The following is a 24,777-nucleotide window of genomic DNA, read 5'->3' on the forward strand; positions in this document are numbered from 1 at the left end:
GGAGGTGCTTTGCCCCCCCCAAGTAAGCAACGTGTGGATACCGCATCCCTGGAAGTATTCAAGGCCAGGTTGGATGCGGCTTGGAGCAACCAAGTAGAACATCTCCCTGTCCATGTCATGCTCTTCCATGGACCCGGTAACCCATCGCTGCTGACCTGCTGCTCCAGCCTAAACCCCCATGCCTGCCTGTCCTCCCGTGTTTGTGCTCATGAGCTCTCCTTCCACCCACGCAGGGAACTATTTTTAGCAGACACTAATCAAGTGTCATTGTTGGCTCTGAGCGTGGCTTTCAGTGGAGGGCTCCTTCTTTCACCAAGTGCTGGCAGGAACTCGGGTGTGTGTTTTCTTTTAAATCTAGCTGAGAATTTACACAGTGTGCCGCAGAGCAGTGGCGGTTATTTCGGGCTCGTCACACCCAAGCCCACACTGAGTGATCACCAGGTGACTCTCCATTTTGGTGAGGGCTTGGCAGAGCATCCCCCTCCCAGTCCTGCGCTGCCAGCAGCCTTGCCTGACCCGTCAGGAGCTGGCTCTGGACCAGGGATGCCCAGACAAGAGGTAAGTTTGCTGCTCTTGGCATGTTTATCTCCTGCACAAATGTGTTGCGTTGATACTTTGAATCCTGCAGGAAAGCAAAATGCTCCATGTTCAGCCCTGGAGGTCACAGCCTCCTCTGGCTGAATGCCCTTCATGTGGGGCTGGCTTCCCTTCCACTGAGGTCTCCCTGCTCTGTTCACTGTGTCCTGGGACAGATACAGAACGTGCTCCTCACCATGTCTTGAGCAGCTCTGATTCAGCAAGAGCTGGGGTTGGGGTGAGCTCTGTTTCACTTTGGGTGCTGAACTCACAACAGGGACTTGGTGCTTCTTCAGCTGAAGTGTGATATGATCCAAACTGAACTTTGCAGAATCATAGAATCTCCTGAGTTAGAAGAGACCCACAAGGATCATTGAGCTCAACTCCTGGTCCTGCACAGGACACCCCAACAATTGCACCATGTGCCTGAGAGTGTTGTCCAAATGCTCCTTGAGCTCTGGCAGCCTTGGGGCCATGACCACCACCCTGGGGAGCTTGTTTTAGTGCCCAACCACCCTCTGGGGGAAGAACCTTTTCCTAATATCCAACCTAAAACATCCCATGACACAGCTCCAGACATTCCCTCAGGTCCTGTCCCTGGTCCTACACAGAGATCAGTGCCTGCCCCTCCACCTCCCTCAGGAGGAAGCTGCAGACCCTGACAGTCTCCTCTCCGTCTCCTCCAGGCTGAGCAAACCAAGTGACCTCAGCTGCTTCTTGTATGGCTTTCCCTCCACATCCTTCACCATCCTAGTGCAGCTCCTTTGGACGCTTTATAACAGCTTTGGTTTCCCTTCAGACAGGAGGAACTGCCTCTACTCTGGCTCCAAGTCTTTGGATCGAGGGTGTGGTATTCTTCACCTCCCACCACTGCTCATGGCATCTCCCCTCCCAGGACTGTAGTCTTGAAGGGTCACAAATCCTTCTAGTCATGGGAAGTGACAAAGAATGACTCCGTTCAAGAAAACCAGAGAAAAAATTTATTATTGTCCTTTATAAAATATCTCAAATAAGTTATATAGGCAAATATTTAAATTAAAATAAATTAACTCCACTCTATGCTGGGACACGTGACTGTCCATAAAGTCAAACTAGGATTTATGTTTCTTTGAAAAAATATGCCCTAGATTTCTGGTGTAAGATTTGAAAAAAATATCTATGCTTGGTGAGAGGAAGGAGAAATCTGCACTGGACAGAGGGGTTAAGGTGCGGTGCTGAAGCTGCTTGGTGCCAGTGGCACCTCCACATCCAGCTAAGTGCTAAGAGCATCCTCATCGTCGCTCCAGTCAGGAGGAGCATCTGTCCCGAAGTACCGATCACCAAAATTCCCTGTGGGGAGAGAGAGAGTCAGAGTGCAGCACTGTGGGAGCCTTGGGACACATCCTCCTGCCTGTCCTCATCACAGCAGGCAAGGGCACCAAAGCAGGTTTATCTGACAGCTTGAACAGCAGGAAAACTAGAGTGGCAGAAAAAGTGGAGCAGCCTGTAGGCTGGCTTAGCACCTGGTGGAGGTGTTTCCCGGCACAGCAGAAGTGAGAACAGAAGAACACAGTGAGCTTGTTTTGGGTGAACTTGTGGAAGGTGGCAGCTTAGGGAAGGAGGAGGGCACAGGGCTGCTCCAGCTGTCCCCGCCTGACTTCTCTGCCTGGGGCTGGAGGAGGCATGTGCAATGGCTCCTGTTGCTGACAAGGTGACAGCTGCCTGGCAGATCTCAGAGCCAGCATGGTGATCCTGACACCCACCTGGCAGCAGGACCCAGGAGGGGCAGTGGGGCTCTGGGTAATGTAAGGCCAGACCTAAACTGCTGCTGACAGCCAGGGCTTCGTGTCCTCTCCCCACCAGAAGGACTAAAAATCCCCTCGCCACAGGTCATTCCTACCAAGACACTCACCGATGCCGGGGATTATCCGGAAGAGGTCGTTCACCTTCTTGTCCACAGCTGTGGTGATGATCTTCACCCGGGGAAATGCATAGGCAACCGAGTGGACACCCATCTCTGCCATGAGCAGGGAGAGCAGGAAGATCTTGTCCTCTGGGACATCATGATCCTATAGGAAATGCACAGGGACAGCTCAGGATGAGTTACCCAAGCCTGTGCTGTGTGCTCTGACACCCTCCTTCCCATGGAGGAGCCAGTTCCAGGCACATCCCCTCAGCATGGCTGTGGCTGGTGCTTTGGAGGTTGCTCCAGAGCCAAACCCCTGCCCAACACCGTCCGTACCAGCAGCACCCTCACTGCCATCATCGCCGCAGCGCCCGTGGAGACCGTGCAGTCCATCAGGATGACGTGGTCTTCGCTGATGTCCTTGGGCAGCCGCAGGTAGTGGAGCTGGGTGGAGGAAAGAGAGAGCAGCTTAGAGGCTGCAGGCAAATGGAGCAACCTGAGCCCTTCTCTTTGAGGGGTGAAGGATTCCTCCTGCCTCTCTATCCCTGGGACCCCAGCTGTCAGCTCGGAGCCAGCACAAACACTTGGCAGCAAACCAGCCCCTGCATGCACAAGCCTGCTGGAAAAAGCCACTTGAGCAGCTTTCAAAGCACTCAACCCCTGCGAAGACCAGCTCCTGGGTTGCTGAAGAGCTGTCAGGAAACACCTGAGCCATGCTCCCACCCTGCATGCAGACTAACACCAGGAAATGTCCTCAGTGGCCCCAGGCTTTACCTCCGGCTCGCCCGTGTTGCAGTTGGTCTGGATGAGGATGGTGCCAATGCGGACGTCCTTGCACACCGCACGCAGCGCCGGCTCCATGGTCTCTCCCGCTCGCAGGATGGACACCCCGGTGATCTGCAGCACACGGCCGGGGTGGTTGCATGGTGTAGGAGCTGCCACCACCCCACACTGGGTCTCTGCAGCGGGGGACTCTAATGGGCAACCCAAAAGCATATCCCTTCCAAGAGGGCTGCGCCACTCCCAGTCCAGGCTGCCACCCTCAGTGAGAGGGCACAAGGGGCACCCTTGGTCACCAACCTGCCTTTCCTGATGGTACAGGGTGTCATACTCATGATAGCAGGCACCAAACACAGCCTGATGGCAGACAGGGGTGTCCTTCCCCGCACCCACAGGGCTTCCAGTGCACCCCCACGGGGCAGGTCTCAACATTGCTTTGGCTTCCACTTACTTGCTTCCCGCTGTATGTCCTCCCTTCGTAGTCATGTCCCTGAGGGGTCTGGACTGTGCAACTCTACAAGAAACACGTGAAAACAGTTACCAGGGGCTCTGATGTGGCTCTCACAGGAGCCCTGGAGTCAGCCAGCTGCAGGGGCTGGACCCTTGGACACCAAGGCTGGACAAAGAGCTGTTACCCAGGGCCACAGCATTGCTCTGTAGCCTTGGGGAGTCCTGGTGCTTTTTAATCTGAGGGTTAAAAGGACTGATCCATGGGGAAGCTTGGAGGAGCAGCACCAGGACTGTCCTGGCTCCCCAGCAGTTGAGGGTTAGGAATCAGAGAAGAAACCCAGCATCTACCAGCCCTGAACCCACCTGGAATGGGAGCAGAGAGAGTGCGTGCTCAATTAGCAACCGCATCAACCTCTTGGAGTAGAAAATGAACTCGTCTCTGCTGGTCTCCTTGTTTCTAGAGGGGGAGAAAAGGCAATGTCAGCTCTGGACCTAAATGTGTCCCAGGAGTTGCTAGCAAGGGTCTGGCAGTCCCTGCCCCTTCCTGGTTCTTGTTTGCACCATCTGAACCTGAAACTGCGCTGTTTTAATGTAAAAAGCAGAAAAATTATTGGCAAGATCACTGAGCAGTAACTGCACAGGTCCTCTATGCAGGGGCCACCACCATCTGCCCTGTCTTGTGTCTCCAAGCTATACAGACAGGCAGAAGTGGATTGGGAAGCCCAAAGACAGGCCAGCCCATCCCACCAGTAGCTGAGCCCCATCCCACCCCAGGAGCCACAGCAGGGGCTTTACCTGATGATGGTGTGCATGCCCCTCACCTGAGGGGTGCTCTTCAGCACACTGAGGGTCTGAGGAAGGGGGTGGCACTGGTGGGCAGAGGCCAGGGCAGCCCTGAAAACCAAACACACGGTCAGAAGGTCTGGAGAAGGCTGCCTGAAGGCTGGAGCACAGCACATGGCCAGAGCCATCCTCCCAGATGTTATCTCATACTGCAAACACACACAGAGGCCCTCCAGCTAAACTGAGCGAGCAGCCAGCCCTGCCTGGTCCCTGTCATGGCAAAGGGACCTGCTCCCACAAACCGGGGCCACTGGAGTTAGGGATACCTTGCAGCCCAAGGACCTGGCCTTCCTGCTGAGCAGTTGACCCAGGTTCATGGAATAGTTTGGGTTGGAAAGGACTTTAAAGACCATCTTGTTCCAGCCCTGTGCCATGGGCAGGGACACCTTCCACTAGACCAGGTTAATCCAAGCCCCATCCAACCTGGCCTTTAACACTTCCAGGGATGGGGCAGCCACAGCTTCTCTGAAGGTGGCTGGCCCATCTTGGTTTCCACCATTTGGGAAGAAAGTAGAAAATGAAATCAAAACCTTCTCCTATTCCAGAGTCTTATCTGTTGATGGATCTTGGACTCATGGGGTGAGGAGGGGCTGTTGTGGTTGTCTCTGACCTACAAGTGCCAGATGTCACCAGGAGCTGGACAGGCATCCAGGCTGGCAGTGCTGGCACATATCTGGAATGTGACTATTTCAGAGAGCACCTGGCGCATTCCAAATTGGGAACAGCTTCAAGACTTTATGGCTGGACAGGACTGGCTCTGTGTGACTCATTCCACATAACGAATAGGGCTGGAAGCTATTCTGGGATCAAGGGAACACCATTCATGGGGAAGCACACAATGGAGCCCCATTAGTCACTTCTCCCTGTGAGAGTGGCAGTAATGAGAGGAAGGTCATATTTGGCTTCCACAAGGCTGGGCAGGATGGACAAGCAACTTTGTCTGGGAGGAGGGCTGGGGTTTGAAAGCCACACATCAGATCACACACGTGCCAACGGCTGCATCTGGCAAAAAACACAGAGATGTCGGGGAGGCAGAGAAGAGAGCAAATGAAAGCACTGCATGATTAAGATTTCAAATCAAGCAGAAACCTGGATTAATGGCACACAGAGGCACGCAAGCGGAGAGGAAGACAGAGAAGATGGATAGGCATGAAGGAGAGCAGATCTCAAGGCCTCCATCCACATAGCCATCTCCTGGTCTTTGCCAACCAACACCAAACAAGACATTCCCAAGGCCTGTGGGTACTTAAGGGCTCCTTCTTGCTTTACCAGCTCCAGTCGTGTGTAGCGGCTAAGAGTCCCCATGCAGGGAACGCTCCAGAGAGCCAGGACAGCTGGCAGCCGTGCAGAGAGCATGGATGGGTTGTGGTTCCCTTGTGGGCTTGCCCGCTGTGTGCAGACCCCATCGTTGGTTTGGGACAAGCAGCCCTCAAGGCCCCGGCCCTGCCGTCAGTGAAGCGAGCTCCCTCCGTTAGTCGCTGTCTCGCAGGTTCAAAGCCCTCAGAGATGCTCCCGTGCCAGGGCTGTGCTGCTGGCAGCACCCATGGCTCTGCCCCCACAGCCCTCCCTTCCCTCCTCCTGCCAGAGCTGGCCTGGGGACAGATCCTGGGGGCACAGCCCTACCTAAACCCCTCTCAACCCCCTGGATGCCAACACGTGGTGGTGAGGGCATGAGCCCTGCCTTGGGCAGATGCTGGTGCTGGCATGGGGGCTGCCAGCTCACCTGCTTTAGGGGGCAGAGACAGGCCCCCAACACAGAGCCACAAACCCTTAGCACATGGCCTTGGCTGGGTTTGCCCAGGTGACAAACTGCTGTTGCCTAAACCAGAAGAGCTGGTGGGGTCATCTTCCATCAGCACAGCTCACCAAGGAGCACAGGACGGAGCTTGCCACTGGCACTTTTCCCCTGCATCACTGCCAGGTCCATGTCACAGCATCCCACCATGCCAGTGGAGTGGGCAGCCCCTCTCCCGTTGTGATGTGACCCAACTCCTGCTCCCTGCCACACATGCCAAGGGTTTTCCAACCTCCATGAGCAGTGGGAACACCTCCCCTGCACCCCGAGCTGTCAACAGACCCCCAGGAAATGCTGCCAACATTCTGTCACCAAGTTTTCCACACCTTCCTTCAACACCCATGCAGTATGGCGACAGGGAGGTCTGGATACCACCCTGCTTGGAAACCACTCAGTGTTGTGGGGGTCTCTCTGTGGTACTTTCTGGGAAACAGGTCCCATTTTTGGGATAAAGCTTCTCTTTCAAGTGCCCCCACTTCTGTCTGGCCCACACCGCCCCAGCAAAGCGGGACCCCATGAGCTGTCTGCCCCAAGATGCCCCGCCCGGGTTAGTGAGGCGGCTCACCCTGCACAGCCCTTGCCCACTCCCCGCCATTAGTGTCACAACCAAAACACTGCCATAAGCGTTTGTCTCCTCACATATCCCAGCGCAGCTTCCTCTGGTCACCCGGTGGGAGGGATGTTCAGGGGAGACAAGACAGGAGACACAAGAGTTTAGGAGAGGGACAAACATGACATGAAAAAGAGGAGAAAGCACTGTCATTAGTCAGAGGGGGAAAAAAATCCCTCAACTGATCAATGGGTCTTGGACCTGCCTGATGCCTGGGCCATCACTGTACAGACCCAACACTCCTCCCTCGGTGACCAAGTCATGTCACCACTGCTCTCCATGGCACTGGCTCCACTCCCGGCTCCATGAGGGAAAAGAACTGTCTGCTCTCACTGTCCTGGAGCCACAGCAGGGACACTGTCCCACCTCTGTCCCAGGCAGTACCACACTGCAACCTAGAACCACAGAATCCTAGAATGGTTTGGATGAGAAGGAACCTAAAAGATCAGCTCATTGCACCCTCCCTGCCATGGGCAGGGACACCTTCCACTAGACCAGATTGCTCCAAGCCCCATCCAACCTGGTACTCAACACGTCCAGGGCTCATGCCAAGTCCTCACCCAGGGCTCCACTTCACCCAACCGGCCCTGCTCTCAGGCAAGTTGCTTGTGGGCTCACAGGGGTGTCCCCCTCCTGCATGCTGATGATCTGCTCAAGCCTTGGAGAACATGGAAAGCCAAGAGCACTGGAAACATGGAAAGAGACCTGGCTCTGAACAGAACATTGCCTGCAGGGAAGACCTGGAGAGGGACCGGAGGCTGAGGGAAGAGCTCAGCCCTTCCACAGCCATCCCACCACTGCTGTCACTCCCTGCCCATCCTGGGAGGGAAGGAGGGAGCGCAATGCCTCCTGTCCCTCCCTGCCAAGACAGGACTGTGACGGAACATCCAGACGGGCGGCCATGAGCACGTCAAGAAAACGTCTTATTTTGGAAACTTATTTTTTCCCCCGAGAACAAAACTTTAAAGGGAAAAAAAAAATGGAAAGAAGAAGAAAGAGAGAGAGAGAGAAGGGGTGACCATCTCCCAGGAAGACTTCAGGGAGCATCCTCAGCTCTTTGTGGAACATGCTATCAAGCAGGAAGCAGACAAGAGACATCGAGCTACAAAGGAGATGATGCAGTCAAGGCATTTCAAACACGTACACGGCTGCCTTTCAGGGCTGACATTTCAAACAAGGGCTATTAAACTGCGCCACGGGTTGATATTTAAAGACACAATTGGCAAAGGGCACGCCAAGCTGATCGGGACCTTGGGGGTGGGGAATATTGATTGGTGAGGGGAACCGGCTGGAAAGAGCGCTGGCTCCAGGAGCGGGAGAGCGTGGCAGGAGGGATGCAGAACAGGCTGGGCTGGGAGCACTGTGCCTCAGCATGGGCTGGCTGCTGCAGCTCCTGCTGCCAGGCTCCAGGAGGAATACCCACCTGGGAGTGCTGGTATGGAACTACATCTCCAGCATGAGCACAGTGAAACATGGGGGAAGCTGGACAAGAAATATCCCAAGAATGCTAAGGAACAACCTGTGCTCTGAGGGAATAACTGGGAAGGCAAGCATGGTCCTCTGGAGGTAGGGGTTTCAGGATGAAAACAAGCCTTGCATGTCCAAGGAAGGCACCACTTGCTTTAAACTCCCCAGAATGCACCCATCTGAGTGGGGAAAGGCACTCCCTGCTTGTCCCTTCCTTGGCCAGAAGAGGCAGCCCTGCAGCACAAGGACCACAGAGACACCTCAGACGGGGGCCAGATCTGAGCATTCAGGTTTTATCCTACCAGCACAAAGCCCTCCCTGTGTCCCCACTGCCACCAAACAGCAGTGACTTCAGAACAACAACCGTGACATTTAGATGAAGCCATTCCAGACAAGAGGATGGGGAATTGTTTGCGATGAAAAGCCCGTATTTGCCAGGCACATGTCACTCGATGTGACTCTCCATCCACCCCACTCCTCTTGCAGAGAGACAGCAGGGGAAACCACAGCAGCAGTAAAGCACTGGGGCTCCAGCAGTGGCAGCAGAAGTTTTCGCAGGAATTTTTTTCCAGATTTTCTATCAAAGGCATACATGGAAGCCTTAAACAGAATATAAAACCGGCTGTGGTGATCATGGAGGTGTTTTGGGAGGTCAGCGTTACCTTTCCAAACTTGCTATCATAAAACTTCTAATACTTTATGGATATATTAAATACCTGATTTTCAAGTGCAGAAAAAGATCACCTGTACCGAACACCCCTTTGATTAAAGAGGAGAAAGGAAATTTTATGTGTGTATAAGTATCTATCTATCTATCTATCTATCTCTATATACACATACATATTTGCACACATATTACTCTCCTCTCTAATGTTATTCCTGCAATTTTTTAAAGCAACAGATTTCTCTCCATACTAAAGAACACTTTCCCACCTGGACCTCCAGACACAGAGGGAAGCTTACGTGTCTGTATGGAAATGTCAGGCCCCAGGGTGTTAAACAAGCAAAGGGAAATAAAATAAAACATCCACTTGTCTAGTCTAGGAAATGACTGGCTAAGGCAGAAATAAGTAAAGCAGAGCCTTTTCCCTGTTCACCTCAGTTATTTCAAAAGCTCATTGTATACCAAATGTAAATTTTAAGGTTACTTGACTTGAGTATCTCCATTCAATGATGGAGATCTAAATGAAACCCATTTCCAGTAATCCATTCCCTCCGCTTCCTACAAGAATACCTGAAAGCCTAGTTGGCTTCTTAATGGAAGCAAGAGAGCTGAAGTCCCATCTGGGGCCACACTCTGAAGAGGTTTAGTAAATCAACATATATGTTATAGCATCCATCTACGGATACTGAGAAATTAGAAATCCTGTTGGATTTAGGCAGCAGGATTTTCTCAGTCCTCCAGAAGTGGCTGTGCATCCTCCAGAAGCTGTGGGAAAGTTGGTACCTCTGGCCATGTGAAGCTGCTACGCTCCTTTGGGTGCCACCAGGCAGATCCCTGCGTGCAGCAAGGGGTCCAGGGTTCCCACCACCCTCAAGATCACAGACTGGTTTGGGCTGGGAGGGACCTTAAGGGACATGCCATTCCAACCCTCTGCCATGGGCAGGGACGCCTTCCACTATCCCAGGTTGTTCCAAGCCCCATCCAACCTGGCCTTGAACACTTTTAGGGATGGGGCAACCACAACTTCTCTGGGCAACCTGTGCCAGGGCCTCACCACCATCACAGGGAAGAACTTCTTCCTATTACCCAATCTAAATATCTCCTCCTTTAGTTTAAAACTGTTCCTCCTTGTCCTATAACTATCTGCCCATTTAAAAAGTGACTCTCCACCCTTTTTTCAAGATGCTTTGACTAATCTAATAATTGATGTTTAACGATATTTAATCATTAGGGATGGAGAGTGGCTCTGAAAACTGGTCATCTTAGAGGATGAAGAGAAATAAAAGAGAGTCTCAGGATGAAAAGCCTCCCTTCCTGCAGAGACCAGGGATCCCCAGCTATAAACCTGGCCCTGTCCCAGCTTCAGGGGTCTGCACTCAAGCTGGCAGTACCTCCCTGGGGAGCAACCCTGTTCCTGCCATCCCAAAGCCAAGGGGAAGGTGGCCTTTTGTCACTGTGGAGCGTGACGAGGCCGTGCGCTACGCGAGCTGCCAGTCCCGCCGCAGGTCGGGGTGAGGCCAAGTGGTGCCTGGCATTGGAAATGCCTCAGCTGCACAGACAGGATAGAGTGAGGGCTCTTACCTGACACTGAGTTCACGCTGCGGCAGCAACACAAAGACACAACGCAACCGGTATTAAGCATTGTCAACACCAGGGTCGTTTCAAGATAAAAAAAAAGGAAAAATAGGAGTATTTTCCTGAATTCACATGTAGCCTTTTGCCCTTCTTCCCCTCCCCAGGTCAATGAAAGTCCCCCCCAAGCCAACCCCTTGCCTGGCTCACAGCAGCACCCTGGAGGTGCTGGGTTTGCTGTGATATTCCCTGGCTGGATCCCAGGAGCTGGGGGAAACAGCCATTCCCCTTTCCTGGACTCTGCCTCAGGGCTGGGTGCCCTCCTCAGCCTGGAACTAGCAGGGATGCTGGGGCTCTGATCCTTCCTCCTGTGACCAAGGGTTTAGAAACCACCTTCCCAACGTGCCAGAGTTTAGTGCTGGGAATTCAGGCAGCCAGGTACTCCAGGAGGAGGAACATGCCAAGACACCTTTGCCCAAGAGCAGTCCCTCCTGATCCTTCTATCATGGGAAGCCAGATGCCGTGGCGTGCCAGCTCCCATCCCAGGCCTGAGCAGCTCCTGCCACCTGGGAGCTCCAAAAAAGACTTGAAAGAACCAAGCCCTACACTTTCCAGTGCATCTATCTCCAGGTCATGCTCCCTCCACCTCCCAGGACATCACTCTGAGCATCTCCACAACTGAAACATCACCAAAGCTACAACTGTGGGGCGGGAGGAGGCTGCGCTGTTCGGGGACAGCAACATAAAATGCCATCAGTTCATTGCAGGGTCCCAAAACACCAGTCAGGACTGGCCCAGGACAAACAGAAAACTTAAAGCCAGCAGTGGGGAAGTGATGGAATATGTGCCTGGATTGGGGCTCAAACGTGACCAGACTTAGGATTTTGAAACCCGAGAGCTGCACACAGCACAGAAATGGAAAAGTGGGCTCCTGACTGGAAAGCCTGTGCAGCAATGTCTGCATGGGAGGGAAGAGGAGAAGCCCAAGAGCTGGAGCAGTGGAGGGTCTGGGGCAATGCTGGCCCTGGGAGGGATGCAGGCAGGGGGACACATCCCTAGGATCATAGGAGGGTGGCTGGTTTGTCCCCTGATGATTTGTTGTCCCAGGGAGGGAAGGAAGCTGCTGCTGGACCACAGCTGGCAGAGGAGCCAGGACCAACCAGAGCACAGGGAGAACGCAGTTTCCTTCACTGGAGTGAGGGAGAGGGCTGAGAGGAGTTCACAGGGACTCCCACACCTGGAGCACAGGAGAAGCCAGGCCATTCCCACCTGGGCACCCAGAGCATGGCTCCCTGCCAGGCAAGGCTGTGAAGCCCCCTCACCACCCAAGGACTGGGCAGCTCTTACCTCTTCCAGCTGGCTGTGGACATGCTGAACAATCAGGTCGATGGCCACAGTGTTTCCACTCCCTGCAGTGACCCAAAAGCAAAAGTATCACAGAGTCAGAATTGTTAAGGTTGGAAAAACCCTCTAAGATCATTGAGTCCAACCATTAACCCAGCACTGCCAAGGCCACCACTAAACCATGTCCCCAAGTGTCACATCCACACACCTTTTAAATCTCTCCAGGGATGGTGACTCCACCAGTGCCCTGGGCAGCTTGTGCTAGGGCTTGACAGCCTTTTTGGTGAAGAGATTTTCCCTGACATTCAATCTGAACCTCCCCTTGTGCAACTTGAGGCTGTTTCCTCTTGTCCTGACACTTTATACCAGGGAAAGAAAAGTCACCCTGGTCAGCACCACAGGTTTTTTCCATGTTTCTTCCCTAAATTCCCACTGTGTTCAAAACTATGCTGCTTCCCCAAACCGCTCTTTCCTAGTGAAGCAGGAGACATTTCTGCTTTTATTAAATTCTTATTCTATAATCTGTTACTGGATATCTTCAAGTCACCTCCAGCTCTTAAATCACTGTGCTGCAGGAGCTCGTAGGGCAGGAGACTGGCTGAGGGAAATGTACAGACTTTCCCCATGCTTTTGGGGAGTGTTTGGAGAGCCTCAGCTGGAGGGACCTTTGTTTTGGCATGGGACAGCCACTCTGTGTCCTCACCAGCCAGAGAGAGACGGACCGGCTGGCAGAGCTGAGGGCAGAGGGCCGGGGTCTCTGAAGGGTCTCAGGGGTGCCACTGAGGACAGCCCTGGGCAGGTACCTCGGGGGACAACGATGTCTGCCAGCCGCATGGTGGGCTGGATGTACTGGTCGAAGGCGGGCTTGACAAACTTGTTGTACTGCTTGATGACACCCTCGATGTCCCGGCCACGCTCGCTGATGTCCCTGCGCAGGCGGCGCACCAAGCGGATGTCTGAGTCCGTGTCCACAAAGATCTTCAGATCCAGGAGCTGAAAGGAGAGTGGAGGGGACAAACCCCACTGGGTCAGGTGTGGGACTCAACCCATCATCCCCTGCTGCCCTAGGTGGGGCTGAGCCCAACCTGGCCCAGCACCCATTTAACAGTGCCCAGATCCGCTGTGCTCCCTCCTGCGCGGAGCTTCTCCCTGGAACCTGGCTGGTGCTGCTGTGAGTCCCCTGCTGCCACCTTACTCTTGTGTCCCCTGAGACTTGTCCTGCTCCAAACTCTGTCCCTACTGCTAACCAGCTCCAAAGCTTTGGCTGGATGTTATTTAAGAGCAAGGAGGAGACAAGAGGAGTTACTGTCCATGACACACACCAAGCACGGGCTTCTTAATCAAAGAATCTTTGGATGGTTTGAATTGGAAAGGACTTTAAAGATCATCTCATTCCAAGCCCCTCCCACAGGCAGGGAATTAATGCTGGAAAGGATCCCAGCATAGCAGGGCAGCTCATGACTCTGCCCTGAATTGCGAGAGGCAGGAGTGTGGATGCTGAGTGGAGTCTCCTGGGGGATTCATCCAGCTGTCCACTGGAGGTCATCCTTGCTCCAGAAACGTGCAACCCAAGTGCTTGCTTGGCAAGGGAGGTAACTTTAGACAGAGCTTGGCTAAGTCTGTGCATGGCTCACTGCCTGCTGCAGCATTTGTCAGGGCTGCAAAGATGGAGACAGGCTGAGAGAGCTGGGGTTGTACAGCCCGGAGAAGAGAAGGTTCTGGGGAGACCTTAGAGCCCCTTCCAATATCTAAAGAAGCTCCAAGAGAACTGGAGAGCAACTTTGGACAAGGGCCTGGAGTGACAGAGCAAGGGGGAGTGGCTTTGCAGTGCCAGAGGGCAGGGTTAGATGGGATATTGAGGAAATTTGTCCCTGTGAGGGTGGGGAGGCCCTGGCACAGGGTGCCCAGAGAAGCTGTGGCTGCCCCACCACTGGAAGTGTTCATGGCCAGGTTGGACAGGGCTTGGAGCAACCTGAGGTAGTGGAAGGTGTCCCTGCCGATGGCAGGGGGTGGAATAAGATGAGCTTTAAGGTCCCTTCCAACCCAAACCATTTGATTCTATGATAAATCCAAATAATCCCCAAGAGAGCCTGAAGTGCTGGATGATTCCCTGCCAGGAACACCAGGCTCTGTGCAGTAGAAGTTCAGCAGATTTGCCTATGGCTGTACAAGCCACAGCACGCAGTGTGGAGGTGGGCTATTTCTAGTTGTGTTTATGCACCAGCATTGCCAGGAACCAGGTCACCACTTGGCTCCTGCTTCCTGGGCACGAACGGCTGAGATCGAGGTATTTGCTGAAACACTTGACCTCTTCCAGGGGCTCTTCCCTGGCCACTGCAGAGTCAAAGCCTTTTTCTCCTGCACAGGGAAGTGCTGCAGCAGTTGGTCTATCCTGGAAGAGAAGGTCACCTCCCTGCTGCAGGACCTCAGGAGAGAGCATCCTCCCACCATCTCACCCTGGAACTGCTTTGAAACCCTTCCTCACCTTCAGGAGCTCCTTGTCTGCAAATGCCATGATGCCTTCGAAGATAATCACATTGGCGCCATACAGGGTTTTCTGTGGAGTCAGAATGGATGTGGTTAGGCACAGATCATCTGTTCAGAGGTGCCCTGTCCCAGGGAATCTCTCTGGGTTGTGACTGTGACAGCTCACACAAAAAATGCACCCTGAGCCAGGCACACAGCAGAGGGTGACAGCGCCAATCGGACTGCAAAGGGCAGGGGCTGGAGGGGTCCAGCTGGCTCCCTCTCTCCCCTGCCTTGGCTGTCCCCCACCTTGTCCCACCCCCTCAGTGTCCCATACCCATTCCTTCTTCCGGCTGTGGGTGGTGAAGTCGTAGATGGGGATCTTGACGCTCTTGCCTTGCTTCAGCTTCTTCAGGGTGGCGATGATGAGGTCAAAGTCAAAGGCGTCAGGGTGGTCAAAGTTGAAGTCGTTGCTGGCTGCCTGCTCCTGCTGCTGCTTGGTCAGCACCTGCCACAGAGCAGAGCTTAGGGCACGTGGCTGGGCAGTTCCCTCCCCACTGCCGTGCCCAGTCACCTCTTCCCTGCCCCAAGAGCCATTGGAAGGGAAAACCACATGCTTACCCTAAATCCACAATATGTTTCCTCACCAGGGGTTACTACACAATCCCAGATTGGTGTGGGTTGGAAGGGACCTTAAAACTCATCTCATTCCAATGCCCTGCCATTGGCAGGGACACCTTTCACTAGATCAGGTTGCTCCAAGCCCTGTCCAACCTGGCCTTGAACACTTCCAGGGATGGGGCAACCACAGCTTCTCTGGGCAGTGGCAGCCTGAGGAGCCTGGCCAGGCCAACAGGGGTGCAGCCTCACCTTGTAGAAGGAGTCCATGGACAGCAGAACCACCCACGGGACATCAAGAGCCTCAATGATCATGGTGGCCACCGTGGTCTTCCCAGAGGCGCTGCCTCCTCCCAGGCCTGCCAGGGAAAAGGTGATGAAGCCACCAACCTCAGGCACAGCCCTTCCCACCATAGGCTGGAGCCCAGGTCCTGAGCTTTTGCACTAAGCTGGAGGAGCCTCCAAAGAGGGAAGTCACAGGCACTCCAAGAGATTATCCCTGAAAATGTCAAATGGCATGTACTGGAACTGCCAGCAACATGCCCAGCAAAAGCTGGGAAACCCATCATTAGATGGTTATGTAACACGGGGAGTGCTGGCATGGGAACCAGCCCAGCCTAAATCCCTAGGAACTCATGACAGCCCAGGCAACAGGAGCTGAGGGAACAAGAAGCAAAGAGTGTGGTTTCCTATAATCCATCACTCCCCCTGCACACTCCTGGGTTCAGCCCACCCAGTCAACGCAGGACTAACCACAGGGACTCCCCCTGCTCCTGTCCAGGCTGGAGCCAACCTCAAATTTCCAAGGAGGTGGTGGGGCAGGAAACCCACCACGATCTCCTGCAGAGCCATGGGGCAGGTGGTACTGATGCTGCCTGGGCAGTGTGGAGGTTGCTTACCTATGACAAAGGCCTCCTTGGACTGTGTCCCGTGCTCATTGTACCAGGGTGGCCGGCCTGCTGTGTAGATGGTCCTTTTGCTGGTCCGCAGCAGCGGGGGCTCAGACTTGCACTGGCTGGTGGTCCGCTTCCGAGGGGGCTTGGTGGAGCCCACAGTGGGATACAGCCGGTCCAGGGATTCAGCACTGCTGTTACTGGGGTGGGGAAGGGAAGGAGCACAATTACCGGGGGTGGGGAAGGACACACGTTCCCACTGTGTGGGAGCGGGGTCTTGGGGGATCCTATTGTACAGGTGAGGGATGCAATGGAAGAGTGGGACAGCCAAGCACAGCTGTGCTGCAGCACTACCAGCACCCACATCTCTGTGACCCACGGCCAACACCGAGGAATTCTCACACAGAAGCAATTTTAACTTGGAAGAGGTGCCATGCAAACATCCCTCCCTAAACTCCTGCTGTTTGAGGAATGTCTGTGTGAAATAAATCCCCCAGTGAGCTCTCAAAGCATGGAGGGGTGTGTTACAGGGGGCAACAACATGCCCTGATGTGCCGAGGGACCTTTCTTGGGGATGGAAGTCAAACACATGGGCTACAGCACAACCATCCTCATCCCCCCCTCCCCAATCCCTTTTCTCTCCCCACTTTGAGCGCTCCACTCCCACCCAAGCTCTAGTTCTCCCACCCTTTTGTCCTGAAGCCCCCAGAGACAAGCCTGTTAGCTGGGCAGACCTAGGCAGTGCTGGGCAGAGCCATCAGCTTTGCCTTGGGAGCTGAGAGAGCTCTGAGCTCACCCAAAGCCCTGCAGCTGCTGAACAGTCTCCCTTATCCTCCCTCCAGGAGAGGGAGAGGAACAAGGCACCCTCCAGAGCCCTTTCCAGCTTGGCAGGAGGAGAGCTGTGGCCGGGAGGCGATAAGCAGCCTCTGGCCAGGAGATAAGCTGCAGCAGCTGCGTGGCCAGCTAAGGGACCGGGAGGATTATTTATGCCAGTGCCTGCTCCTCCCTGCTCCTGTTCCGCTGCCCCAGGGGAATGTCTGCTCCCCGAGAGAAAGTGCAAAGGGCTCTCCTGGCTCATGCTGCTCCTCTCCCCAGCCATGACTGGGCTGGAAGGGAAACCAAGAGATCTGGGCACCACTGGCTCCAAGCTGTCACTGGTACAGCCGGCCGAGCCAGCAGGGCTTTGCTGCTGCTCTGTTATGGCTTGCTCTTGAAAGGGCTTAAACTGCAGGGCTTTACAGATTTTGGGTTGATTTTAAGCTGTTTTGGTATGAAGATTAATTCCCTTCCCTCCCCCAGCCCTTTTTAGAGCAATTTTAGATAAAGATCAAAATTTTAGACAGGCCACCTGTGTGTGAAGTGACCCAGCAATCCCCACCCTTGCACGGCAAACAGGCCCCCTGGGCAGGGTGGGATCCCCCTGGCAAACCCCCCGGGCATGGCAGGATGCCCACAGCACACCATCCCTACCTCCAGCACCAGCACATCCCTGTGGAACAGGCAAGGAGACAGGGATTTGCCTGGCTTTGCCGAACTCCTGCTAACAAAAGGCAGGCTGCAGCTCCTGCCCCTGTTACAGGACCTCTCCCACTGATGTCCACCCTAAACTGTGCACCCCCAGAGTCCCCCACAAGAGTTCAAGACACCAACACCCCATCCCTTGCTGGAGCCCATCAGCACACACAGCCAGTTCCAAGCATTGCCGGCCTTGGGTTCAACCAGGAGCCCAAAACACCCCAACTACGACTCTTAAAAAGCAACCTCAGGAGATGACACCCATCAGGAAACCTGGGTGTCTTCCTGTGAAAAAATGGCTCCTTCCATGAGGAACAGCAAACCCAGGTGGGATGTTTGGATCTCCTCTCCCACTGGTGATGCTGCAGCAGCTGTTACCCCCTGGTGCTACTCCCAGAGCGGGGCTGACAGCAGCCGGTGCTGCTGGGGCATAAACAACGTCACTTTGGCTTGATAAAAGCAGAGATGACAAAAACACAGTTGTTTACCAGAGAAGAAAGCGGTTCCTTTCATCCGCATCCCAGCCCCTCTCCTGGGACCGTGGTTATTCCAGAGCCGTGCCGCCGGCGCAGTGCCGTGGGCTGCTCGGATGGTTTTCCTCCAGGATTGCACGTCAGTCTCCATGTGACAGGCGAACCTGTCGGGATGCTCTGCTCCTTGGTGTCACCCAGCACCAAGCTCTGCTGTGCCAGCCTGCAGATCCTGACCGAGGCCACTATTCCCAAAGTGACTCCAAGTTGGTCAAAGCTCTGTTTTTTGGAGCTGGAGTGGAGCTGGAGCAAGGCTGAGCTCTGCTCCCACTGCCTCCAACCAGCATCAACATCATCCAGCTCCTGCCAGGAAGAGGTTTGGACTCCGACAGCTCCACCAGTGCCCGGAATTACAAGCAGTGCCCAGAATTACAGCCACAGCTCCACCCTGCTTTCCCAAGTGTCATCTCTCCACTCTGCTCTCCAGGGTGCCTGCAGCACACCCAGGGTGTTGGCACAGAGGGGACATCGCTGTGGGACGCAGGGACACGCACCCCTGGGAGAGGAGTGGAGCCATCCCCCCCACACACCTGGGGCTGCTCTGGGACGCAGCACCTGAATCCCATTCCAAGAGTTGGTGTTCTGCCTTACCTCATCCAAATAATTCTGGCCTTTCACCAAAATTCTACCTATTTCTATCAGTATCATCTACACCATCAGTGCCTCTACAGGTGGCTGATATTCTACACCTCTCAAATCCACATTTCCCATGATTTATTTGGGAGAAGCAGGGCTGTGGGGCTGCAGGGCTCTCCTGGAGTTCTCCAAAGGTCATGCCTTTTCTCCTAATGTTACACGTAAAGATTTGTGGATGTTTTCCACGGCTGCCTTTGCCAGGAAGGGGCTCTTCTTGCTCCAAAGGGACAGATGATCTCAGCCATCTCCATTGGCCATTCCTCCCTATCCCTCTTTAAAAATTCCCTGCAGCAGTGCTGAAGCCCCTGCAATGCCCTGACTCGCAAGGTGAAGCCCCCCGAGAATGGGACTCTGTTCAGAGCTGAAGTCAATGCCACGGCTCTCCCAGAGGAAGGTCCTTGTCCCACATGGATCCTCCCCAGTGGAGCAAACCCCTGGGGTGCCAAAGCAAGCCAAATAGGAAAGGAAACATCACCCTGGGCTTGTCAATCCCTCTTCTGCCAAGCCTTCCTGGAGGGCTTGGCTGCCACAGCTCTCTCCAGGCTGTCCCCAGCTTTTGGGGATGCTTTGCCTTCCCTGTGGCTGCTGCATCCTTGCTGGAGCATCTCAGAGGAAGCCTGGGGGAGGTCCTGCTCCTGAGAAGGGCTCTCCAGCTCCACTGCTGTGCCAGCACAAATGAAGGAAGCATTTGCTCCTGCTTAGTCCAAGTATGGATTTACTGAGGTGTGAGGGACACCCCTCTCCTTCCCCACCATGCTCCCATCCCCATCCCTGTGCCCTGTGCTCAGGCTCTCTGCACCGTGCTGCCTTCAGAGACCCCTGAACACCCTGGATCTGTGCTGGGCTGGGAGCGCAAAGGCAGCAGGTCCAAGAAGTGCCCACAGCAGCAAGGAAAGATGGCACAGCCCCAAACCTGAACTTGGCAGCAGACAGGAGAGCATGTCCTGGGCTCTGCGCCCCGTAAACAACCCACTGACCGAGCTCCCAACCCTGTGGACCCCCCGCCAGCCCCCCACAGCCTGCTGAGGTGCCGGGCTGGCTGCAGCCATGTCCCATGGGAAGCTGATCTTTTCAGATGGGAATTGGGGCTGAGGGACTGGGACAGGAGCCACCAAGAGTTCATTCCAGCAAACAAACAGGAAAACCAGCAAATCCCACCCAAAACCGAAGCAAAACTCACCTGCCATCTGGCCCGAGGGCCCAGCAGCCCGAGATGCGGACACTGGAGAACGCTGGGGGGCTGCTCATGTCCCCCTGCCGCCGATCCAGGGGTGATCCTGGACTGAGGGTGTCACCCCCTGCCCCTGTCCCTGTCCACACTTCAGCTCCTGTCCCACAACCTCTGGCACTACCAGGGTGAGAGGGGGGCTATGCCAGAGGGGCTCCCAGGGCGATTCTTGGGGCACGGAGCCAGGCACAGAGTGTCTCCCTGGAATGGGCACTGAAGGGTCCCAAGAGGCTGGGGTGAGGTGGAGCCCCAGCAGATCTGGGGGGCTGGAAGATGGAGGCAGGAGAAGGGAGCAGAGCTGGGGGAGTGTCTGTGCCTGGGAGCTGCGAGGCGGTCAGCAGCATAAGAGGATAGCTTAACCTCCAGATTACGTTCATTACCTGATATTAATAGCACTGGCTTGATTAAAGAAAAAGAGGGGGGGGTTGGGGGTGAGGTGACACCTCCCCTCACCGCCCCCAGCACAGGCAATAAACACCAGCCGCGGTGTCTCTGCTCCTGAGACTGGGGGTGCTCGGCTGTCCTGGACGTGGGGGCTCAGCAGGGAGGGCACCTGGAAAATGACATCCACATCCATGGGCACTGGTGAGTTCCCAGGGAGCTCTTGACACCATTGGGGAGGGGGCTGCAGGGGGGCAGGAGAGGATGACCCCAGGGCAGGGGTAGCCAGCCAGCACCGCCCATGCAGCTGGTGGAGCAGCTGGGGCTCAGGGCTGGGGGCTGCTGGCCATGTTGGGCTTTTTGGTCCAGGACTCACACCCCCCTCCCTTGGCTCCCATCCGTGAAGGTCTGGTTGAGGGTCCCCCGCCCCAGTCACTCAGCTTCCCCAAGAGCTGCCCCTCACTGTCCCCTCTGCCCTGGAGTAAACAAGTGGGTGAAACTCAACACCCCGGGGCTGCGGGTGGCTAAGAATAACATCCCGCTGGCTGCTGTGCCCGGCCATCCACTCCCTCAGCAGCCCCTGCCAGCTGCCCCTCGCCCCCCCGGGCCAGCCGGCTCCTCTCCCAGCATCAGCCTCTCCAGGGAGGGCAGGGAGCCTGGGCATCCTGCGGGAAGCCCAGGGAGCCAGGCAGCTGCTGAAGGGCAGGACATGTGGCAAAGGTGGGAGATGCTGGGCACCATGGCAGGGGCAGCTCAGGTCAGCCCTGGAGCAGAGGCTGGGGCAGTGCAGCCCTCAGCCCACAGCTTCTGGCTGCCAAGGAAGGGAGGAAGTGGTGCAGGACACACTGGAGGGCAGCCAGGCTCTGCCAGGGACACGGAGCATCCTGACAAAGTCCTGTGGCCACCAAGTGAGACCCCAGCCCACCCCAGCATGGTGAGACAGGAGCTTGGCCTCTGCGCACCCCCTGCTGAGGGGTTTCGGGGAGGTGCTCCCTCCTGCTTAGCACCAACACCTGGAGATGGGGCCAGAAACAGAAAAAGACCCTTTCTGCCTCCTCCTTGAGCCATCAAGGTTGTTCCAGAGGCAGGGGAAACACACTGCCTCACAGAGTCCTCAGGAAACCCCCTCTGCTCCTACTCACCAATGGGACCTGCAGAGCATCACCTCGAAAGATGGAAACCTGATGGGAACCAGGAATGAGGGGCTGGTCCTGAGGCAGGGGACAGGGACAGGAGGGTTTTGGGGTAACCTGTCCCCAGCATGAGCCGCAGCTGCTGCCCCAAAGTCAGGGAAGTGAGCGATGATCAAAGGAACTTTTGCATCCCTGATCTCTGCCCGGACTCCCCTCTTGCTGTAAAAGCTCTCTCAGAAGTTTAAAAATAAAACTCTCTTCCGGAGCTACTTCTGTTCCCTCTCATTAAAGAAGCAAAAAAAAAAGCCAAGGGATGCGGGACACGGCGCGAGGAGCCCTTGCCCAGGGATATTGTTCCTTATCGTGTGCTCCTGCTGCCACTTTTCCTGCCTTTGTTAAATGTCCAGGCGACAGGAGCAAGTCTCCCAGCATCCCACACGACATTCCCACTGGGCTCCCAGGTGGGACACACTGGCTCCAAAGGCCAGCAGTGACAGAGCCTTCCTGCCGGCACAAATCTCCTCTGCTTCCCAAGCCCCTTCCTACTTTCTGAGCTCTTGCACAGGTTGAAATTCCTGGGTTTTGGACTTTTTTCTTTCAGGTGATTTTTAAGAGCAAATCCCTTGTCTAATGGCAGACATATAATTGGGAGAAAGAGGAAAGCAGGCACGAAGGCCAGGATCCCCTTTCCCTTCTGGTGATGGCAGCTGCTGGGTGGGTTTCCCCTGGAATTTAAGGATGGAAGCTGGACTGCATGTGGATTTTCCTGGCTTGGTCACAAGTACTGTCAGTGGATTGGTGTAAGAGCTGCAGACACACGAAGCCCATGGTGGAAGGATGCCTGTTCCCAGGAGAGAGTCCTGCTCCCAGATCCCACCCTGTGAGCAGCACCCACAGGAGTGTGGAGGTCAAACCTGCTTCCTCCATCGCTGAGCTGAGCTTTGTTGGGCTGGATCTGTGTATGTTGGCCCTTGGCTGGGCCTTTCCTGTCCAAGAAACCATCCCAAGGGAGGGACGGAGGAACCTGCCCATGCAATGAAGAAACCCACCCGAGGCATGGAGGAACAGAGCCAAGGAATGGAGGAACACGTCCAAGGGATCAAGGAACCTGCTCATGGGATGGATGAACCTGCCTGAGGGATGAAGGAACCCGCACAAGGGGTGGAGGGACCTGGCTGCAACCCCAATGCCACGTCATGCCCATGCCCATCCTGGAACCCATGGAACATCCCTCCCGGTTTACCCAGCCTTGCACCAAGCTCTGTCCTGGCCAGAGCCGCCTGGAGCTGGATGGTTCATCCCAGCAGCTCCGTGCACAGGTGCTCCTTTCCAGCTCTATTATGGTCTCTGCTCCCTCATCACAAAAGGACAAATATTTCCCTCTGCAAACCCAATTATCTGTTGCTATTTATAGCGAGTGGAAGCCACAGTGGAAGGGGCTCTGTTACACAACCCAGTTACTCATCCCTCGCTCGGCCAGCACAACTCAGGGAGACTCCTTCCTCTCATCCTCATCCTCATCCTCATCCTCCCACTGACTCACAGGCAGCTGCCAGCAATGGATTTAGCTGCTGGCACATGCAGGATGGGAACATGAGGGATGGGAACAGGCAGGATGCTTTGGCACTGACGCCGGGGTTGGTCGGTCGGTGCTGTGGGGTGTTGGTACCCTGCAAACAGGGATGCAGGGATGCTCCATCCCTATAAGCTTTGCCACATCCCCAGCGCACCAGTGACGATCCAAATGCAATTCCCAGATATTTGATGTTTGGGAGCAGTCAGCCCCTTGAGGGTTGTGCTGGAAAAGGGGGTGGAAAATAGAGGGGAAACGTGACTGTGTGTGGGGGGTGGGGGGGAGTTACCCTGTATGGGGTTTTTGGGTGGAAAAGTTTAGGTTGTCCCACTCTTCATCTTGGTGGAGTGGATGCATGTACCAGCAAGCTTGGAAAATGGGAGGCTGTGGTTTATCTGCTGGGAAATTAAGGGCAAAACCATAAAATAAGGGAAATAAGGGAAAAGGTAACAACGTGAAAGGAAAAAAAAAGGGATGTAAATAAACAAGGGATAAAGCGGGGGTGGGAAGAAATGGTTGTTGGGAAAAGCGAAGGGATTTCACGGAACGATGGGCTCGGGGAGGCCCCACTCGCGGAAGTGGCATCGGGGGGGACGGGACCGGCACCGCAACCCCCGGGGCCCGCGGGAAACGGGAACCGGCGGCTCCGGGGCGCCGCGGTGTCGGTCCCGTCGCGGAGGGATTATCCCGGGGAAAAGAAAGCGAAGGTATCTTACCTGTCGTGAGGTTCTACCGAAGCCCCCTCGGGCACCGGGGCCGCGGCCATGGTGCTGCGGGGAGAGGCGGAGCGGCGCGGAGCGGCGGGGGCGGCGCTGCCGCGGGGATCGCCGGGACTTGTAGTGCGGGATGGAGAGCGAGCGGGAACGGGAGGGCGGGCGTTTGGGGGTGATTTGGGGTGTGGATGGATGCTCTGGGGGCCAAATGGAGGCTGTGGGCATGGGTAAGAGCTGTGGGGGGACATGGGTCTATGTGGGCACGCCTGGGTGCTGTAGGGCACATGGGGTGGGTTGTGGGGTGCAGGTGGGTGTTTTGGGGTATAGGTGGGTGTTCTGGGCATGGGTGGGTGCTGTGGGGCTCAAAGTGATGCAGTGGGTACCTGTGGGCGCCATGGGGCGGCTGCGCAGGAGCACCCCTGCCCAAGACTGAGGGGTGCAACACACCCTGCAGCTGCGGGGCAGCGCGATTTAGGTGAGCCCGGGCTCAGACACCGTCTCTGGGCACTGGGGAGAGCTGGGGAGACCCCGGCCCTGTGGGAGTCCCGGGCTGGGTGGGATCTGGTTTTCCTCGGCACCGCGCTCCCATCACGCCGGGTTCCCCCAGGGTTGAGGTCTGTGGTACCACATGTTTGGGGAGGGAAAGGCAAGCACCGCTCCTGGGGTCCCCACCCGTCTTTGGGGAGGCGAGAGCGCCCAGGGGAAAGGCTGCGTTCTCAGCCAGCAGCGAGCTCAGTCTAAATCTGTCTCCGACTTGGGTTCAGAGCCAAAAAAGCCATTAGGGAGCAGAAGAGGATTTATTCCCACGCTGGGAGAGCCGGGGGGTGGCCCCGGGTCCCGCAGAGCTCCCCAGGGAGGAGAGGTCCTGGGCTGGATGTGGCCCCTGGGGCCAGGGGACGCTGGACGCTGCTGCTGGGATGGGTGGATTGGGAGCAGCTTTAGGGGAATTTCTGCCATGCGAGTGGGGGGCAGCTGGGCTTTCGGCTGTTGGCATCCAGGATCCTACTGGCACCAGGATTGCCGGCTGTGCCGAGTGCTGGTGCAGGAAGCATCACCAGTCCTTGCCTTCCCCATCCCGGTTTTGGGGGCACCCCCGGGATGGTGA

General features: G+C 55.6%; 1 protein-coding gene and 2 long non-coding RNA genes across 5 annotated transcripts; 2 read left to right on the forward strand and 1 right to left on the reverse strand.

The window, feature by feature from the left end:
* The first annotated feature begins 388 nt into the window (after positions 1-388).
* Positions 389-1,656, forward strand: LOC116452731. Its single transcript, XR_004243583.1, has 2 exons — positions 389-558; positions 1,376-1,656. It is a non-coding gene; the product is annotated as an uncharacterized LOC116452731 (long non-coding RNA).
* Positions 1,534-23,758, reverse strand: UCKL1 (uridine-cytidine kinase 1 like 1). Of its 3 annotated transcripts, none has more exons than XM_032127403.1 (15): positions 23,676-23,758; positions 15,970-16,163; positions 15,323-15,429; positions 14,790-14,960; positions 14,472-14,543; positions 12,790-12,979; positions 11,990-12,051; positions 6,969-6,988; positions 4,487-4,585; positions 4,055-4,148; positions 3,693-3,755; positions 3,236-3,358; positions 2,798-2,905; positions 2,468-2,624; positions 1,534-1,905 (listed from the first exon to the last, which is right to left on the reverse strand). In XM_032127403.1, exons 1-15 carry the CDS (start codon positions 23,723-23,725, stop codon positions 1,829-1,831), a joined length of 1,587 nt encoding a protein of 528 aa, XP_031983294.1. In that variant the 5' UTR covers positions 23,726-23,758; the 3' UTR covers positions 1,534-1,828. The 3 variants fall into 3 exon arrangements, with proteins under 3 accessions (XP_031983294.1, XP_031983291.1, XP_031983293.1); XM_032127400.1 differs by lacking the exon at positions 23,676-23,758 and adding an exon at positions 19,825-20,176; XM_032127402.1 differs by lacking the exons at positions 6,969-6,988; positions 23,676-23,758 and adding exons at positions 10,652-10,668; positions 19,825-20,175.
* On the forward strand, positions 20,373-24,765 carry LOC116452729. The gene is made up of 2 exons (XR_004243580.1): positions 20,373-20,457; positions 21,988-24,765. It is a non-coding gene; the product is annotated as an uncharacterized LOC116452729 (long non-coding RNA).
* The last annotated feature ends 12 nt before the right edge of the window (positions 24,766-24,777 follow it).

This window comes from Corvus moneduloides, chromosome 17, assembly GCF_009650955.1.
Source record: "Corvus moneduloides isolate bCorMon1 chromosome 17, bCorMon1.pri, whole genome shotgun sequence".
Lineage (NCBI taxonomy): Eukaryota > Metazoa > Chordata > Aves > Passeriformes > Corvidae > Corvus > Corvus moneduloides.

Bases quoted from the DNA above. Each gene is read 5' to 3' on its own strand.
- UCKL1 (XM_032127400.1), bottom strand. From the start codon at position 19,892: ATGAGCAGCCCCCCAGCGTTCTCCAGTGTCCGCATCTCGGGCTGCTGG. The intron at 15,430-15,969 runs GTAAGCAACCTC...TTTCCCTGGCAG, and splicing joins CAAGGAGGCCTTTGTCATAG to GCCTGGGAGGAGGCAGCGCC. The intron at 2,625-2,797 runs GTACGGACGGTG...CATTTCCTATAG, and splicing joins TGGCAGTGAGGGTGCTGCTG to GATCATGATGTCCCAGAGGA.